Genomic DNA, 18,633 nt, shown 5'->3' on the forward strand with positions numbered 1-18,633 from the left:
GGCCACGTTCATGTGGATGTGGCTGCGGCTGTGGCTGTGAAGCTGCGGATATCCTTTCAGCGGCTATGATTGGATGAGTCTGTGCAAAAGTTTTTCGCAAATCCGTTGAATCGGCCGAGCCGAGTGTTTCAATGCCATATCGGCTTTTGAGCTGTCATTGTCAGTTTACTCTTCTCGTGCCACCCAAGTCGCATGCTCAATAATGAGTTCAGCTGATATTGTAGTCGAATGCAAGACTCGCTCTCGGGCAAGTCAACGGCAACAAAGGATTCTACTAGATCCTCTGAGCTGCACCTGAACTGAGCCTTAACAATAGCCGCACTTTCAGTTGTAAAAACGGAATCGATGAGCCGGAAGACAATGAATGAGTTCAGTTAAAATTAGACAGACACACGCTGTGTGGCAACGAAGCAGGGTTAGTCACAAGTGAGACCAGTTAGTGGCAGAGATCGGGGATCAGGTGGGGGCAGCCGCAGGGGCAAGGGAGAGAAATCGCTTACGCTTGGATATGCAGCCCCAGGCCAAGAGCAGCTCAGTCAAAGCTACACGAGTTCCAAATAAAAAAGAGAGAGAATATTAAGAGAACTTAAGAGTGGCACAGAAACTAAAGATCAAATGGGTGTTGGGTCGTGCTATAGTAGTAGGTGGCGAGTCGGGTATACTCGCTGTGCTTACCATTCTGTGCGTCGCTGCCCTGGAACAGATTGCGCAGATAGCTGATCAGGCGTCGATGCAGTGGCCGATGGCGATGACGCGAGGACTTGCGCACTGAGGACGAGGACTCCTGGCCGCCGCCTTCGCCCTGTTCGACATCGTCGGCGTCTGCCGTCTCCTTGCCGCATTGCGTGGCATCCACAATGATCTCAATGCTGCGCTGTGTGCTGGACTTTTTGAGAACGACGCCACCACTGCCACCACCGCCTGCACCGCTGCTGCTGTTAAATGCCGCCAAGGCGCTGCTGCTGCTGCCAGCTCCCGCGCTGGTGGCAATCGTGCCAATGAGCGCATCCGTCGCCAAGTTGCCCGTGCCCGCAATGCTGCTCACGACGTTGTCACGCGAACTGTGCGCCGGCTGGTGCTGTATGATGCGACTGTGGCCCATGTTGCTGGCCAGCTGGCGTGTCGCCTGCCCGCCACCATTGCCGGCGCCGGGCAACTCGTTCACGGTGCCATTGCTGTGACTGCCCCGATATATAAGCTCCGTTTCGTTGGACACCTGGCGCAGTGCATGCAATCCCAAGCCCGTATGTGAGGCGCTGCTGGCCATGCCCCCAGCGCCAGAGGCAGCCCCACCACCACCACCACCAGCAGAGCCACCGCTGCCATTGAGGCCGGTGTAGTAGGCGCTGTTCGGTCGTTGCGTGTGCTGCACCTGTGGCCCGGCCATTGCGCACTCTTCACTTCGCAGCGGGTTCGGAACGGGTCGGCGGCTGAGTGGTTGAGCGGCTGAGCGGTTGAGCGGGTTAGCGGATGAGCAGTTGGCCGCGTCTCTAGTTACGTGTTAAGCGTCTGTCGGTTCGGGTTAGTAGTTTTAGTTGCATTGCGTTCATTTTTAGTTAATTACATTTTGCCCCACTGTGCGCTGGCCTCTCTCAGTTTAGACTCAGGCTGCGACTAGGCGTTAGTTTTAGCTTTTGCGCTTAGCAGTCGACAGTCGCTGCAGCCTTAACTTTAAATTCTCAACATCTGCATGGCGCCAGCAAGTTGGGAGAGAGAGAGAGAGAAAGAGAGAACAAAGACAAAATATCAGAAGCTTGTTTGTTAATCAAAATTAATATTTAGTTATTCAGTTAGTTTACATTTCACAGCCAGCAGCATTGCATATAGTGGAGAGTGGTTGGGTGGTTGTGTGGGTGTGTGTGAGAGTGTTTCATCGTTTCATAATACATAATAGTTTTATATTATACTTTACTTAGTTCAATGATCGTAAATATCAAAGTTCAAGAAAATCATTAACATTAACGTAGAGTACAATCGACTGCCTAATACTCGTTTGGTTTCAAGACTTACTGATTGATTTGCCATGTCATATGTATAGCTTAATTCATAGGTGGAAGCTGGCTGATATTTGTAGGATTTGTTACGTTGCCAAATGACTTCTCACTTTTTACAGAAGAACCAGCTCGAGCTTATGTATTTTGCAAATATCAAGTCTTTATTTGCATTATATTAATCCAATACACTTTTCCATTAACATCATCAAAAACTTAGCAATTTGGGAATGTTTCAAGTGCAAAAAGTAACTTCATTGGCGTCATGATCCATCTAACAGCTTTGTTCATAAAAATAGTAGTGCTGTGATTGAGCACCAAATGTTACAATTTAGTGATAAGCGCAATTCTATTTGAATATTATGATTAACATATTTAAGATTTTTTTATTAATTTAAATGCAAAATTTAGTTGTTCGTAAAAATAGTAGTGGCTACTACAAAGCTCAAAAAAACAAAAACATTTTAAAATTAGTCCACCTATATATATTTTTTTGGTTATAAATACAAACAGCTGCGTGGCATGGTTTCGATGAATTGCTAGGCCTTCTGAACTACTTGCCACAGCCCTTGCTTCGATTGATGGCTAATAAATATAATAATTAAAGCAGCTCAAGGCTAATTCTAGACACTTATTAAAATATAATCAATATGTGAGTATAGCTTACGAATTGTCGAATACGAATTGTATTATTGGCATTACTTGATTTACGACGATGCTATGCTAAAAATTCGATCGAAGCGAGCCCTGCTCCAAAATTCGAGACAGAATTTCGTTCGAATAGATACAAATTTGTTTGTTATTATTATTATTTTTTTAAATTTTGTTTTCATTTTTTTTTGTCTCCTATCCGTGGTGGAAAATGAACGAGAAAGACTGTGAAGAAATGGTCTTCAATCCGTTCTACATTGGGCCACATCCCAGCAAGGCATGCACGACCACAAACAACGCCGCAAATACCACCGAAAATACCGCCCACCAATGCTCGCCGGAAAGCCCAGACTCAAAAAGTTCGTCTGAACAGCAGGACAATAGTCAGCTAGGTGTGACCCAGACGGCTGCTGGCAATGCAAAAGAAGCACCTGCTGCTGCTGCAGAGTCCGTTGCCTGTCCTTCCTATCCCTGCAACGATGTGCGCAAATAGAGCATCAATGCGGACATGGGTACAAATTAAATATATCTTCAAAATATAAACTTTTAATTAAAGCCGAAATTTAGAGCAAGTGAATTGTGTTCAATGGTTGCCTTCCTGTGTCAATGATTTGGTCAAAAGGTCAATCTCGATCTGCTCTAGAAGTTGACTGAAAACTTGTATATCAATCAACTCTTTAAAGCTCTTTCTACAAATTATCTAGCTTTAGTTCTTGAATTGATCGAGTGAGTTTAGGTTGACTTTATCTAGAAACTAATCATAAATGTGATGTACTGTAAAGTAGACTCTTGCAATTCAAGTTTTTCCACAAATTGACTCAAATATTTTAGAAGTCAGCAGTTCTCCATGTATAAATGTTGTTTTAGGTAAGCAGTGAACGAGTATTATGCAGTCGGTTACGCTCGACTGCAACAATCTAAGCTGCTTAAGCTATAATTTATTTTCTAAACAAAACACAGTAAAGCGCAGTCAGTGATACCCAAACTGAAGCATGCAAGATGTGCTCTATATATATATATATATATAACTGAAGTTAACTGGAACTTCAGTAGCAAACGTTAAAGCTCTTGTTAAAGTTGCAATGAACGTTACATAGAAAAGGAATCTTTGATGAAAAATGCATATTAATTTTAGCCCAGATTTGATGCGTTGATAACAATTCATAATAGATAAATACAGATACATATAGATCTATAAATGTATCCATTCGCATTGAAATATTTAAAATTATATATTATGCAATCAATTGTTAGACTGTCTGGGGCTTTTAACAGCAACAATCGGAGTCGATTTGGCTCGTTGTTCATTTCGACTTGGCTAAGTCGAACTGATTCGGATATTTGCTGTGCTGCATCAACTGCAAGTTTAATGGGTTTGCTGTCGGTAGCAATGCATCAGCATCGGCATCAGCAGTTGCAGCAGCATCAACATTCGACTGCTTGGCAAATTTCAATTTTGCATCGGCATCGCATCAGGGCGTTCTGTTGCGTATCTATCGAGCGTATTGCACTTGCAAATTGAATGAAGTACAAATTTATTATTTATTGATAGACTTATGCAAGTGCGCAGCAACGGCAGAAATACGAGCAGCAGCGTCTTATAAGTACTTATGTATGCACACACACACACACACACACACACAGTGTATATTATGTGTGTGTGCGTGCTTTGTGTAGCTCGGCACTTGGCTAAATTGCTAAACGCAACTGACTTCTTTGACAGCAGCAGCAGCACACCTGGTGCCACCTGTGTGACCTTGGCCACCGCCAACTGCATCTGAAATCGCGCACGCCCACACGGCCAAACGCCCACACGCCCACACGGCTGGCTGCTGCGCCGTTTACAAAATGATTTATGCATCTCAACCATTTGTTGTCGACTTTTCGCACGAAAAACAGGAACCAACAACGTTTAATGTGATTTTCTTGTTAACTGGAAACGATGGAGCAGGTGAAAAGCTGTGCGTTTCTTAGAAAACGCTTTCACGCGCTTCGCTGTTTTCTGTCACTTTTCATTTCTCACAAATTGTCTGCACTTACGAACCCCCATTGTTAAGCGCTTGTTCGCATTGCTTTTCTTCTTGCAGTTCGACTATTGTGAACGGGAATATGACAAAATGGAATGAAACACGCTGATAGTTCTCCAGTTCTCGTCTGCAGCTATGATCAGGGTCGATCCCATTGAATGACTGGATTTTGTTGTCCATTGAGCTGCTACCTTGAACTGAGCAGAGCTTCGGGTCGAGGTGAGTGCTTCAAGCTTGAACTACTAATTTATTAAGGATTTCATCTAAGGTTGTCATCTACGGATTTCACCTAAGGATGTCTCCTTTGAATGTCTTTAAGGATGTCTCCTAAGAAAGTCCTCTAGGGATTTCACTTGAGATTTCATCTATGGATATCACTTACGGATGTCTGCTAAGGAAGTCCTCTTAAGAAAGTTCTCTACGGATCTTAGCTGCGGTTGTCACCTTACGATGCACCTTAAGGATGTCTCCTAAGGAAGTTTGCGGAAGATTTGTACTAAGGATTTTACCTAAGGATACCTCCTAAGGATGCCTCCCGGGTATGTCACCTAAAGGTAGCTCCTAAGAATATATCTTAAGGACGTCTCCTAGGAAAGTTTTTTAAGGATTTTACCTAAGGATGTCATCTAAGGATGTCAGCTTAGGATGTCATCTATGGATCGCACCTAAGGATGTCTGCTAAGAATGTCTACTAGGGATGTCTGAGATCTGCTTGCAGACAGATTTGAGCATGAACTGTTGAGGGTGCTTACAGCTGACTTAACAGCTGCTGCACTGTGGTTATCAGAAAAGATATCCGTTGGCCTTGACCTACTATACATACTTGAATTCAATCAGGTTTGCCTGCAAATCGCATTGAAGTTCTACTCTGGCTTACCAAGCGTGTTTTTAGTCTGTCTTCAGTTCTGACATAACTTATAAATTTGATCTGGAAAATTAGTTTGATTTTATTATATCTCACTCTGACTGTTATCTATGAATCTCAGCTGTGAGTGCTTTGCATAAGCTTCATTTACAAATCAGTTCCTGCTTTGCAACTCGCATTAGCTTTGAAGTTGAATTGATATTGAACAGGATTTTCTATTCAGGTGCATGTGAAACATTTATTTCTGCTTAGCAAATTGTCAACAAATCAAATTTGAGAACTTAATTTATTGGCATGTCGGAAACGTCGGAATCAGAACGTTGCCGAGTGAAGTGAATAAAAACAATGCATAAATTTCTATTAAAATTGGATTGAAATAAATTATAGTTTACATAACAGCAGCAGCGGCAGCAGCAGCAGGTGGGGGTAATAATAATGTGGCAAGAGAGGTTAATAGCAAAGAGAGGGGCGGGCTTGAGTGGGTGTTGGGCCATAGGCCACAGGCAAGATGTTGAAGGTCAGCTGTGGCTCTCCAGCTAAGCTGGGGCGAGCAGTGGAGTGCAAGGCAAACACTTCGATAGGGAAAGGCAAAATCAACTTGACGTGAACAGAGGAAATTAAGTGCATGGCAGCGTATCAGAGAGGGCGACGAGCGACTGTCGACTGTCGACGACTGCTGCTGCTGCTGCTGCTGTATAAAATGTCGAGGACAACAAAAGGACTCGCATACTTAGACGCACTTGAGCATATAAGAAAAGAAAGCAAATCGCTAGCAAATGAAGCTGAAATTTATTATAACAATACAACGTAATCGTGTGCGGGCTGCAGTTGCCTTCACTCAGCCGGATGGCCGATGAACGGATATGCCTTTCAAAAGTGAAATAAATACAGAAATAACAGCGCCGTCGAGCCACAAATTATGATGGAATATTTAGCCGTCCAACTGTGCAGAGACAAATATCTGAGCTGACAATTGATGGCACGTAGCAACAGCTATTTGAGTGCTTCGCCTGCACTTGTCAAACACGGCCACGTAAAAGAAATCTGAAGTGCACTTTGTCTGAGCGCTGTGGTTTGTCTGCTGCCCCAGTCTACAGGCGTGACGTGGCACGTCTGCGGCGCGTCTCTCGTGTCTCTCGCGTCTCCCTGCTCTGCCACGAGATATGCGCAATATTCAAACGGGAAGGTAAAAGGAAATTGGATTTTTGTTGACATTATTTTACAAATATCCGGGCGTGCAAATAGCTATAACAATGGCCGCACAGCTTTCGTCTGCTGCTGCTGCTTCTTCTTCTTCTTACGGCCAGTGCTGGCCAGCAACAAGCACACACACATACACCTACATTTATGCAATGAGTTATTTGCGAGCTGCTACTCAAGTACATCCGATTCAAAGTGGAAGCTCGAGCAACATCTAAAGCTGCCTTGCCAATTTCAATAGAAATCCCAGCCATTGTGTGTGTGTGTGTGTGTGTGTGTGTGTGTGTGTTAGATGGCGGTAAACATATTTTGATTTTGCATAATAAATTGCTGTGTGCGCCGAGCGCAAGTCGACAGCCAAGAAGGCAACGTTACGTACCAAATACAATCTGCTCCTTGAGCCACACGAATGCACTTTTCATACCACTTGGAAATGCGCAGCTGGCTGGCAGGCGCAGCTCTATACCCTAACTCTATAGCATGTATTCTAGATAGTTTGACTATAATTCAGATCGAATCAACTTTCATGCCCACCTGCAGTCAGCTTTTGCAGTCAGCTGCTGCCAGCTCAGAGGCTGAACATGAGCTCGATCCGATAGGCCCCATCTCAGCCATAGTTCTCTCAATTGCTCTATTTGCAAGGGCATTTGATCTTCGTTGGAGTGGCCTGTTCTCCTGGTTTCGTTGCCTCTTGCATTTGCATCTGGCCTGGCATTGTTCATGCTTGAGAAATTGCACGAAATACCACTTAGTTTGTCGGTGCACGGCTGATGTAAACATATTCATATTTATGATTCCGTCTTCTGTTTGCTGTCAACTGTGTAAGCCAATCAAAGATACGTGTACGGTTTATTTGCCAAGCCAAACAAAATATATATTTATTTATATATATATATATATATATATATATATATATATATTTGAGATTAACAGAAGTTTTCGAGTTCGATTGCGGCAAATCAATGCGAGTCTATTCAAATTGTTGGCAATTTATTTATTTTTAATTTTCTCGCAAAATGTGAGAGGAGAGCAACAACAACAAGAAATTTTCAGTGCTGACAGGACATTTAATGTCAATTAAAGAAAAACAAACAATTATTAGGAATTGCTCTGCAACTGGCAGCTTCGCTTGTGTTTGCTTTTTGTTTGTGTTGGCAAATATTTGGAAATTCATTGGAAATTTACTCAGGGTTAGCTGAGTCTATATTTTATGACAGCCTGCCAGCTTTGTGCAAGCCAAAGGATTAGGCATTGAAATTCTAGCGAAACATGCCTATGAGATGGAGCTGGAGATAAAGGCGGCGATGGAGCTAGAGTCGCTAGGTAGAGAAAGAGAAAATGTTGGCTGTGACAGAAAGATGAGCTGATTGCTATTTAGCTCTTGGAAATTACAGGGTATACCAAAAAGGATTGCCTCCATATATTATATATTACGAGAACTTCTTCAACTCTCTCAGTTGTAGCATATTCTAGGAAAAACTAGGCTAAAGCTCTACACAAAATAAATATGTATATGCAAGCTTAAGCGCAGCTAAGCGAAACACGACTCAAAGCGAAGTGTTTGTTTGGCTTGGAAAACAATTGAAATTTGATTATCTGTAAGCTTCGATGCCAATGCCAAAAGGTTTACGCTCACTATGTGCGCTCTGACAACGCCGCTGGCAGTTGTGAACGGCAACAGAATAAATGCGGCTTAGACAGCGCACACGACATGAAAGAGGCAGAGGCAGGATGAGGGGGAGGGTGGGAAGGCGACACATGATGCACGTGCGCTGCTGCAATCTGTAGGACACTTTGGTAAAACGACCACGCCCACGCGCACACCTCGAGGGGCTGCTGCAGCAGTTGCTTGGTTTGATGCCACTGCCTTTTATCATATTTCTATGCGCTGCGTTTTTCGCCCATTTATTTGTGCAACCTGTAAAGTGAGCTTGCATGGCCAATGGAGCAGTCGTCGCTCACCTGGGCCACGACCCCACTGCCTGCCCCTTTATGAATTTCGCACGAGCACGAATCTCTCTTTTGGCAACAAAAATAAAAATAAAAAAAAAAAAAAACAAAATGGAAACTCTCGAGTGAGGCTTCGCTTTCAAGTGAGAGCAACTGTTTGTTCACTTCTCTACGTGATTCTGTTTAAGCGTGCGAATGCCATTGTGTGGCTGGGACTCCCTCAGCTTGACAAGCAAAAAAGTCGGACTCGGATGGAATCGATGAGAATCACTTGATATGCCTTAAAGCTGCGGCAGCCACACGACTTGGAGCACCAAGCATTTGGCTTGCCTGTCCACACATCCGCTCCAACTGCTTCGGCACTTGAACCCACTGCTAAGCATGCTCAGGTGTTTAGCAGCCGGAAATAACACTCGGCTGCAATAGCTTTTAATCTTAAATGAAGTGGGCTTAGCTATCGTATGCATTACATTTCGAACAGCACTTGGCAAGGCTTTAGTTTGTTTTTAGCCAGATTAACATAAAAGCTTAGAATTGTGGCATTGTCAACGCAATCAGAGGATTACAGCCAAAGCACAGATGTATGCGTAAGCATCTATAAGCAGCGGAATGTGTGTCTGTGTGTGGGTGTGAGTGTGTGAAAGACTCATGGCAAAGTAGACTGGAAAACACACGCTTTTTGTTGGCAAGTTTTAGTTTCGTCTTTTAGCTGAGTGCGAAAAGGGGGAGAGGGTGAGGGAGAGGCGTACCTAATTTTCCTGCCTCTGGCTACCGCTGCCTGGCTGCCCGTCTACCTGCCATTCATTGTCAGAGAGACATCAGGTGCAAAGCGTTTTCTATTTTCACAACTTTTCCTTAGTATAATTAATTCAAATGCTTTCATAAAGGCAAGCATAGCATTTCCGCCAGCCGTTGGCTTTCACTGCTAACGTACGCAGCTGTGTTATCGTTTATATGGTATTTATTTTGTTTTCTTTTTCCTTTCCTTTGTATTCACCTCTGCCTCTAAACGCCTGCCTACCTGTGTGCTGCCCTCCCCCACACAATGAGCATGGCTTTAAGCTTTGAATTTGCCAAGTTCTCGGCCAGCAGACCATTTTCGTTCTATTACACAACGGAACGGCAATTAACAGGCAGCTTGAAGCCGAATCAAGCTGACCGCACGCTGATGTTAAGCTATTCGGTCTAGCTGCGGCCACTGCCACCATAGCTCATTAGTATGCATTGATAGTTGCTCGGCCTATCGGTTGGCTAATGTAATTGAAAGGGATATAAAAATTAATTTACGACCTTTGTACGCGCACCGATTGCAGCTGAGAGACAGACCGATTCGATTACATGTACGCATCGAACACGCTGCGTATGCGTAATGCATAGCAACTCTAGGCAATGGCAGTGCTCTAGCTACTAGGCTTTAAGATGGCAGTAGCCAACAAAGTCATGCTCATAGAGCCATAAAGGCAGAGCAATTCCCTTACTCCAAGTGGCAAATCCCTCATATATATATGTATGTAAGTACGTATGTATGTATGCATATTTGTGTACATATTATTTTGTACATGCTCTTCAAGCATAATTGAACGAGTTCTATTTATAGAGACGTCCACTTGATGCGATGCCCCGTGCCCAAGTTTTCCGCCTGTCCGTGCTTTAAAATAGACAAAAACAAGCGAAATCAGATCCTGGCGCCAGCTTCCACTCGTCCCTGCTGCTCTTCAAATCCCAGCTCAAGTGTTTCTCTAGAAATTGAATTAAATTTGTGTATGAATAAAATAAAACAACAAAAAACAAAAAGTGAGCGAAGCCCAGCAGCGACGACCTCTGAATACCCTGGCACAAAGCTGTTTACCGCACACAGCCCAAGCCAACTCACTCTGAGAGATTCTCGCTCAAGTCATATACATCTGTGCATGATCTCATGTATTGGTTACAGATGGCACGACCAGTGTAGCGTGGCCCAGGCAGGCAGAGTATGTCGAAAAAAAGGTTGGTTCGCTGTCACCAATGAGCAGATGAGCAGGTCGTTGAGCGAAATCAAAATAGCACAAAATGAAAATGAAAATGAAAATGAAATTGAAGTTGGCCGAGTGCTATAAAATCAACAACAACAACAACAGCAGCAGCAGCAGCATAGGGGCGTAGGGTTACGGCGGCGTCAGGCGAAAATAAAGCACTAGACACGGGCGAAGGAATTCTGCAATCCCAGTCCCTTGGCCCAGTCCCAGCCCAGTGCGACGCAACGTGTTGCTGACAATGTGCCGGAGGAGGGGTTGCGGCGCATGGCATGGACTTGCCGCTGACAGCGTTGACTCTGGCTGCGATGATGGCGATGACCATGAAATGATAATGATGTTCATAATGAAGCTCGCAATGGCAATAACGATGATGTTGTGACTCTGCCTGTAGCTGAGGCCAAACGTTGGCCCCAGTCCCAGCCCCAGCCCCAGCCCCAGCCCCAGCTCCAGCTCACAGTTCGACGCTGGCAATTTGAATGATGCTAAACTGTTGTTGGCGTCGCCGTTGCTGTTGTTGTTGAGTTTTATTGCCGCTGGCTCACATATTTTGCTGGCAATGGCTCCTCAAAATGAAAACATGAAACCAAATTAAGAAGAACACGAGACCTAAACGGAGACAGAGCCGTTGCCGATGCTGGCTGGAGCCAGTGCCGGCACCGGAAATGGAGACAGAGACATGGCATGGCATGGCATACGCCCGGACGCGGAAGCGATGGCCTGGCTGGTGGTTAGGCCTCAAGATGCTGCTGCTAATGATAGCATAGAACGCAGCCCATCATGCATACGCATACACATGTACACACACACGCACATACGTATATAGATGTGTCCAGTTGCTGTGCCGAGAGCTCTAGCTTCGACTGGCCATTAAACAGCGACTGCTGCTGCCGTCCGTCCGTCCGGCTGATGTCATTCCGTGCGTTGATGGATTTGAGTAATTTCTTTATGCCGCTTGCTATTTGGGCCATTGCCGCAACATAAATTGAAGCTGGATTTAATTACGGTCTGGGCCGCACAGTGGCACCAGCTCACACATAAAGAGATAAAAGCGAAGGCAGAACTTTCCCTTAACTAACGCTCGAAAATAATAATTTCAATCAAATTGAATTCCATTTGGGTGTTGCCGCCGTCTACTACTACTGCTACTTTACTGCAGCGCTTTTCACATTTTCCTTCTCTTCCTCTTCCTCGCCTTCTGCTGGCTGTTTCATGTGCGAAAATGCTTTAAATATTTTTGCATTAATTCGTGGCATACGTGGCATTGCCACAGGTCTTGAGCGCTGGCTCTGCTGCCTCGACAATTATTCAAGTCATGCAGATTCGCTCCCCAGCCGCCAGGTGGCGCCCCGGTGCTAATGTGTGTCATGACCTTAGCAGAGCCAGTCGCAAATTGTAATTTCTAATTTCAGAGACGCTTTCCTTGTCGCTGCTGCCACAAAGCGTTGCACGGCATTTATTCAAATCGCATTTCAGCTCGCACGGCCTGCAGAATTTCACGTTTATACTCTGCTCGATAGGGGCGTTTAAGCTATGCAAGCGTCCGATGCTCATCAGCCATATATAGTCTCGAAGCTATAGACTGATTAGATCTGATCGAGCACTTAGCTCCGCTTCTATCTGTCAACATCTTCCGTGGCAACGTACCGCCTGCACAAGGATATTGGATCTTCGTCTAGGCTCGGATTTCAGTTTGGTTTTGCTCACTTTGCATTATTAAATTGGATTTTTTGGGGTCAAAAGTAGACGTAATTAGATGTGAAACGTGTCTTTAATTGGCAGCAGGTGCTAATCGATGGGCATAAGCTCGGCCCAAAAACCACTTCACGCAATCATGAAGCATTTCTTGGCTTGAACGGCAATTTGCAGTTGTCACGTTTTGCACCTTGGTCACTTAATTACTTAATTGGCTATTAGCTAATGGCAAAGGTGACTGATGGGCGTGGCTGTTGGCACAGCTGTTGCACACCCACACGCGGCCTAATTAAAAACTTAACTCAACTCGTGCAAATTGCTTGCATTTTGCATATGCACCGAATGGCCATGTTGCATGTTGCATGTTGCATGCTGCACGTTGCATCCGTGTGTGCGTTATGCTTGCATCACATGCCACACAGCCACAGAGGCCATAAATTTAATGCGGCTGCAGCAATCAGCTATCAGATCCATCAACTGGTCGCTCTATGCTCAATAAATATTATAGCCCAGGATACCCTGTAAATATCAGCAAAGTCTATGCCAACTTATAGATATACTTGAGAATATATTAAGTTAATATTTTAAATATTTATTTCAATTATAACATATGATTTGGCATATGGAAGCAGCTCGTCAATTGACTTTGTCAACCTGAGCGTATACGTAATATTTGCCCAATGAGAATATAATTGATGAGATTTGCGGTTAATTAGTTGATTTGCAAATTAGGCACAGTTATTGATTGTAGGTGCACAATTGAGGTTTTAGGTTTGTGGCAGTGCACGACTCACAGATACCCTGCATAGCAGACTTTCTCTCTGTGCGTCTTGCCTCCATCTTTCTACTGCCACATTGACATATTGACAATTTGTGCTTCGTCTTAAATAACCATTTGTTCTGTTAGTCTCAGATTCATGCTTGAATCCAGATAAATTGATGCTGTGAAAATTGCTGGAGATATCGAAATTTGATGGCTTTGACAAAACCTCTGGAACTTAGAAGGGGGGAGGGGGGGAGGAGTGTCCACGAAGGGTTAAGCTAACAAATTGAAAAACTGTGTGCAGCACGAATAGCTGATAGCAGATAGCTGAAAGCTGAAAGCTGTAAGCTGTAAGCTGCAGGGTGCCCTGCAAGGCGACATCTCCCGTGGAGTGCGCGCAGCCAGGACAGACAGTCAGTCAAGAGTAACAGTGGCTGAGACAACGACTTGCCGAATGCTTAAATATTTTTTAATGGATCGCTTTCAATTAGCAGGCAGCACAGGAGCTGCAGTCAGAGTCAGATCTAAGCCAGAACTTACTTCAGCTATATATATAATATATATATATATAATCAAATGCCAATTAGCTGACAACTCCAGGCCCTATCCACGGGCCACACGTAGCATGATAAACAGTAAACCCAATAACAATGTGGGCAACAGCATGGACGATAGCTAATTAGCTGGGCCAAGCTGCAAGAGCGACGAGCAGTTGTCCTTGCCACATGTTGGTTGGCCTTCGTCCAAGTGAATTTGCTTTCTTAGGGCGCTTAGTGTGTGTGTGTGTGTGTGTGTGTGTGTGTGTGTTGCGCTTCGATTCGCACACATTTCTGGCTCATTGATTGCGACAATGCCCCGAACAATAGCCAGCAAAGTGTCAACTTTTGGAATTGATAGTTACAGATACCAACACATGAATGACTTTTGGCCATTCCCCAATTTCGACACCCGTCACACACACAGCTGCAACAGTTTTATAATAGATAGCACAACAATACAGCTTTCTCTGAAGATTCCAATGAATAGATACGCATTAGTACAGCAAACGTATCGATGACAGTATCGAAAAGTCATCGATCGCTCTGGCCGAGTGCTGACAAGAGTCCAGAGAGAGAGAGAGAGAGAGAGAGTAAAGAGAGTAAAGAACACAATTAATGGAGAACTGTGAGCAAGGCAAGGCGAAACCCAACTCTGACTGACTTAAGCGAAATCTAAGCCTCGTACGCAATAGTTAGAGCTAGTCTGATGGGCAGTGGAAACCTTTTAGCCTACCCACGTTATGAGTGTTGCGTGTGGGTCGGTCGAGTGTTCGCTCAGCTCTTGTCGTATAAATACACATTAGCTGAAGCAATTGAATTATTCTGCATCAGCTGTGCAAAGAAGCTGAAAGTAGAGCATCAAACGCCTCAGCTCAACGCCTTGCATTTGGCTAGTCGTGGCCGGGCTTAGTCGTGGTCATGTTTCTGAGCTTCCAGCACCTTCGCAGCGTTTAGGGGTTTATGTTCGGGTTTCTGGGCTTTTGCATTAATCAAGTGCTTAAGTGCCTAATGCAGCATTTTTGGACTGAAAAGTCGATGGCATTGTCGGCGGTGCGTGAAATCGGCTTTTCGGCAGCCAGCCACTTCCTTCTGATCGGGTTGGTGTGGGTGCGTGGGTGGGCCTAACGAGTAGTGACAGCAAAGTACACACAAACACAAACACACACACAGATACATCAAACAATTTGGCTTAAACGGCGGCTCATTTTAAATTAATTGCAGACAGAGAGCAGAGCGCCGGCAACTTGAATGAATAATTCGACTTTATTGATTTGCAGCCGTGCCACACACGCAAAGCAAACAGGCAAACAATTTACAACATGATACATTGTTCGTGTCGTGTCGCATCTGTGTGTGCGTCTCTATGTTTTTGGGCTAATCCTCAGACGCATACCTACTAATACCCATTGGTATTTGAGACTAATGACAGAGATGAACAGAGCTTTGACGGCCGAATGGCCGTCACACGAGTCAACAAAAACAGAGCCCACCAAGAGCTTCGGCATGAGATGGAGAGATGGAGATGGAGATGGAGATGGAGAGAGAGAGAGAAGAGGCCTGCGGACGGGCTAAGGATTGGCAAATGAGGGATTACATTTTGCGCAGTGGCCGTATTATTGATTACGGATCTGGGCTTTTGAGCCGAAATAGCGCGCCAAAGGCAATTAACTTCGAATTATGAATAAGAGAAAGATACACCAGCAGCCGCCAATCGCCTCAGCTTGCCTTGGCCACCCCTGCAACGGCCACGCGGCGTATACGTGCTGTCGACAGCTTGCCAAATGTGCTCACATTTGTGCGTCGCACTTCACACTTGGCCTTTGCCAATTTTCAGCTGCAACTTCGGCCTCATCTTGATGTGGACAAGGCAGCGACCATGTTTGGCTGTTTGTCCAGTGCTACGACGTATTCGGCGCAGCGGCTCCGCCGGGACATCAGCTCCATGTAAATTATTTAAACTCTAAAGATGCGAGCATCAGGCAATTCCCGGCCGGGGGCACGTGCCGGCGCCACTAGGCCCAAGCCAGGTGCGAGGCGAGAATGGATGCGAACGTGTTGACGAGCCCGACGCCAGGCAGTCGAGCAGGGGCAACCGGGCAGCCCCTGCGCCCGCAACGGTCCACGGCCAGAAGCAACGGCTAAGGGTTGGCTACAGCATGAATATGCATAAAGCGTAAGGTGGTTTTCGCATGAATTAGTTATGAGGCCCATAACCGTCGTACTGGCTGTCGACCAGGTCTGACGTCACAAAAGCTTTAATATAATTAAGCCAAACAAAACAAAGTAGCAAACTCAAAAGGAGTCAAGCGGCCAGAAGGCGAGCCAGAAACAACACCCAGCCCCCACTCCAGACGGGCTCCATTCATGACGCAGGCAAAAGGTAAGCATATCATTTTGATTTTTTGATTTGTTCACTTTGTATGCAGCGCAAGCTGCCACGACTGCCAAATACCCTAACTGATAATTGTGCAATTTATAGCACTCGCGACAGAAAGTTTCAATGCAAATGGGCGAAGGTAACTTAATCAATTTTTATGGCTCTCCAACTGCGATGCCCCACAAACGTGACTCAATATGAGTGTGCCAATAAATATGTGTGTGTGTGTGTGTGTGTGTGTAGCTTATTTGTAAACATGAATATGTCGCTCTGTGCGGAATATGCAAAATGTTGTCATAAATATAACAGAAAAAGCTGAAAGCTGAAACGGACAGAAAGACAGGCAGACAGACAGACAGGCAGACAGCTAGACAGACAGAAAAAATTGCTGGCAGACAGACGGACAATCAGTTAGTCGACGGCACGCAGGCAGGTTTCCTGCCGAATGGCAAATTGCACTCGCAGGGAGCGCTGTGCGTAGACAGGCAAAAAGTTTTGCAAATCAATAAGTTGCCATCAAATGTCCTCCACATCGACTATTGCACATTCAGCTCGTCTTTAGTTATGATTGCGTTTATGTGATTGGATTTATTGTTTACTTGCCTCGCTTCATCCAGAGAGAACTAATCACATTTAACTTAGTTACAAAGTTGACAAGTGCTTGAAGTGAAAGCTATGCCTTTCGCATTGAAGTGCCTGCAGCTAACACATTGAACTGGGCTAAGAGAAAAACCCAGAAATTACCATTCAATTTGCTCAATAACCTGTGTAATTGCTGTGCTGAGCAGTTCTGCATAGATATGCCCCAGCACTTGGCACTTGGCACTTGGCACTTGGCTCTTGCCACTGGGCACTTGACTATGCAGCGCGGAGACAGCTCGGAATTGGGCAACAACTGGCAGTCGGCAACAGGCTCGTTGCTCATGCTCAATTGAACGACTAACGACTGCAAGCAAAACGCATATGCAAATATCGCCCATACGCAATGTGGTGCGGGCAACAGACGCCCGCTTGCTGTGTGGCTGCTGTTGCTTAAAAGTCGCGCCTGTGACAAGCACGTGACAGGCGCGTGACACGTTTGTGACAACGCTGACAAATCAACGCTTCAGCAGCGCAGATGCCAGGTCGTGAGGAGTCCTGGAGAGCCGGAGAGGGCATAGCAGCAGTTCAAGTTGAGGCTGCAGCTGGAGTCGGGGTTGGAGTTGGAGTTGGAGTTGGAGTTGGAGTTGTGACGCGGCGGGTCGCATACGTCCTACTTAACCCATTATTGACAGCTCGACGGGGCGCATGCTGCTAAATTTAAATGCGTTCGCAGCGTTCCCAGGGTTCGCAGCTGCCCGGCCAAGTCGCGCGACCTGACGCTGTGGGTAGGCGCACATTTTGTTTTAATTAAATGCTGAAAACTTTTTCTTTGCGCCGTTCAATTTGCCAGCCCAAATAGAGCAGAACGGACGAAGCTGCTTTCTGCCTGAATGGGCGTGTGCGTGTGTGCGTGAGTGTGCGTGTGTGTCTGTGTGTGTGAGTAATTAGACAGGCTCTAGCACGTTGTCGTCGGTGGCTTCTTAGCGCGCCCGAAAAATTATTACCCGTCAAATGTGTCATAAATTTTTTGGGGCTGCCAACGTGCCTTGACGGCCATTTTGGAAATGAGAGTGGCGCCCGTTGCCAAGGGAGCAGGTGAACAGCCAGCAGCCAGCAGCCAGCAGCTGGCCTGAGTGGGCGCATCGGAAGTCAATGGAGCGTCGTAAACTCCCTGGCGGGCAACTAAGACAAACGGCTGTGCGTTTTGCACCAAGTCAAAAAGCTCTCAAATTCTGCTCGACTAAATGTATATTTTGGTTTATTAATATATGCAGGCGGCGCGATGGGTAATGACTAGGCGATACCCTTTATGGCTGTTCGTTTAGGGCTTTATGAACTGAGAATGTTTCGCCTTCTCAATTGAGTCGAGAGTTACCTTGGAAATGTGGCTAAATTCAATTAAATCTACTGAGCCTTGGCATATCAAAGGACACATTTAGCCTTGCTTCCAAGAATTGCGTTCGGCCTTATGAAATTCTCTTGAATTCAAGGCTTTCCCATTCTGATTTATCTCAGTGTATGCCCTCTTGCCTGTAAGCAGATTCTGTTTGTAATCTGATAAGCTCTAACTCGGCTCACACTCTGATTCTAATTGGCTCTTTTTTACTTCACTCTCTCTCTCTCTCTCTCTCTATTATATATACATTCTATAAACATATTCTATATATATATATAATAATGATAAATGACAATTTTTAGAGAGAGAAAGAGAGAGAGAGAGCAGACGCATTTTTCTAACTTTTTCGAGATTTTATATTTAAGCAGAGCTAAATGTAAGCCAGATGCCCAACGTATTTAAATAAAATTCGTTCGTTTTTATATTTTATTTAATCTGCATGAAAAGGGCTTGAAGTAGCGTAAATACCGTTGGACTTGTCTGCTGGGTAGCGTCTGCTGTTGGCACAGTTGGAGCAACTGCCGCCGCATATGTGTCAACGACTTGGTCAACATTAAAAGCTTTGCGCCTCGTTCTGCGTGACCT

General features: G+C 45.1%; 1 protein-coding gene across 5 annotated transcripts in view; it reads right to left on the minus strand.

The window, feature by feature from the left end:
* The window catches only part of LOC111600179 (Kv channel-interacting protein 1), a 79,824-nt gene that overhangs the window by 22,401 nt on the left and 38,790 nt on the right, over window positions 1–18,633 (minus strand). For 2 of the 5 annotated variants that reach the window (XM_023316178.2, XM_023316177.2), the window contains exons 1-2: window positions 676–1,629; window positions 501–542 (exon numbers count right to left, since the gene is read on the minus strand). The exons of 1 other annotated variant lie outside the window; for it this stretch is intronic. In XM_023316178.2, coding sequence (XP_023171946.1) covers window positions 501–542; window positions 676–1,387 — 754 coding nt within the window. In that variant the 5' untranslated portion in view covers window positions 1,388–1,629. Of the gene's footprint in view, window positions 1–500; window positions 543–675; window positions 1,630–18,633 lie in introns of those variants that run through there. 2 more of the 5 variants (XM_030223501.1, XM_023316179.2) reach the window with 1 other exon arrangement.

The sequence above is a fragment of the Drosophila hydei genome, unplaced genomic scaffold (assembly GCF_003285905.1).
Source record: "Drosophila hydei strain 15085-1641.00,03,60 unplaced genomic scaffold, DhydRS2 tig00000232-arrow-arrow-pilon, whole genome shotgun sequence".
Taxonomy (NCBI): Eukaryota; Metazoa; Arthropoda; class Insecta; order Diptera; family Drosophilidae; genus Drosophila; species Drosophila hydei.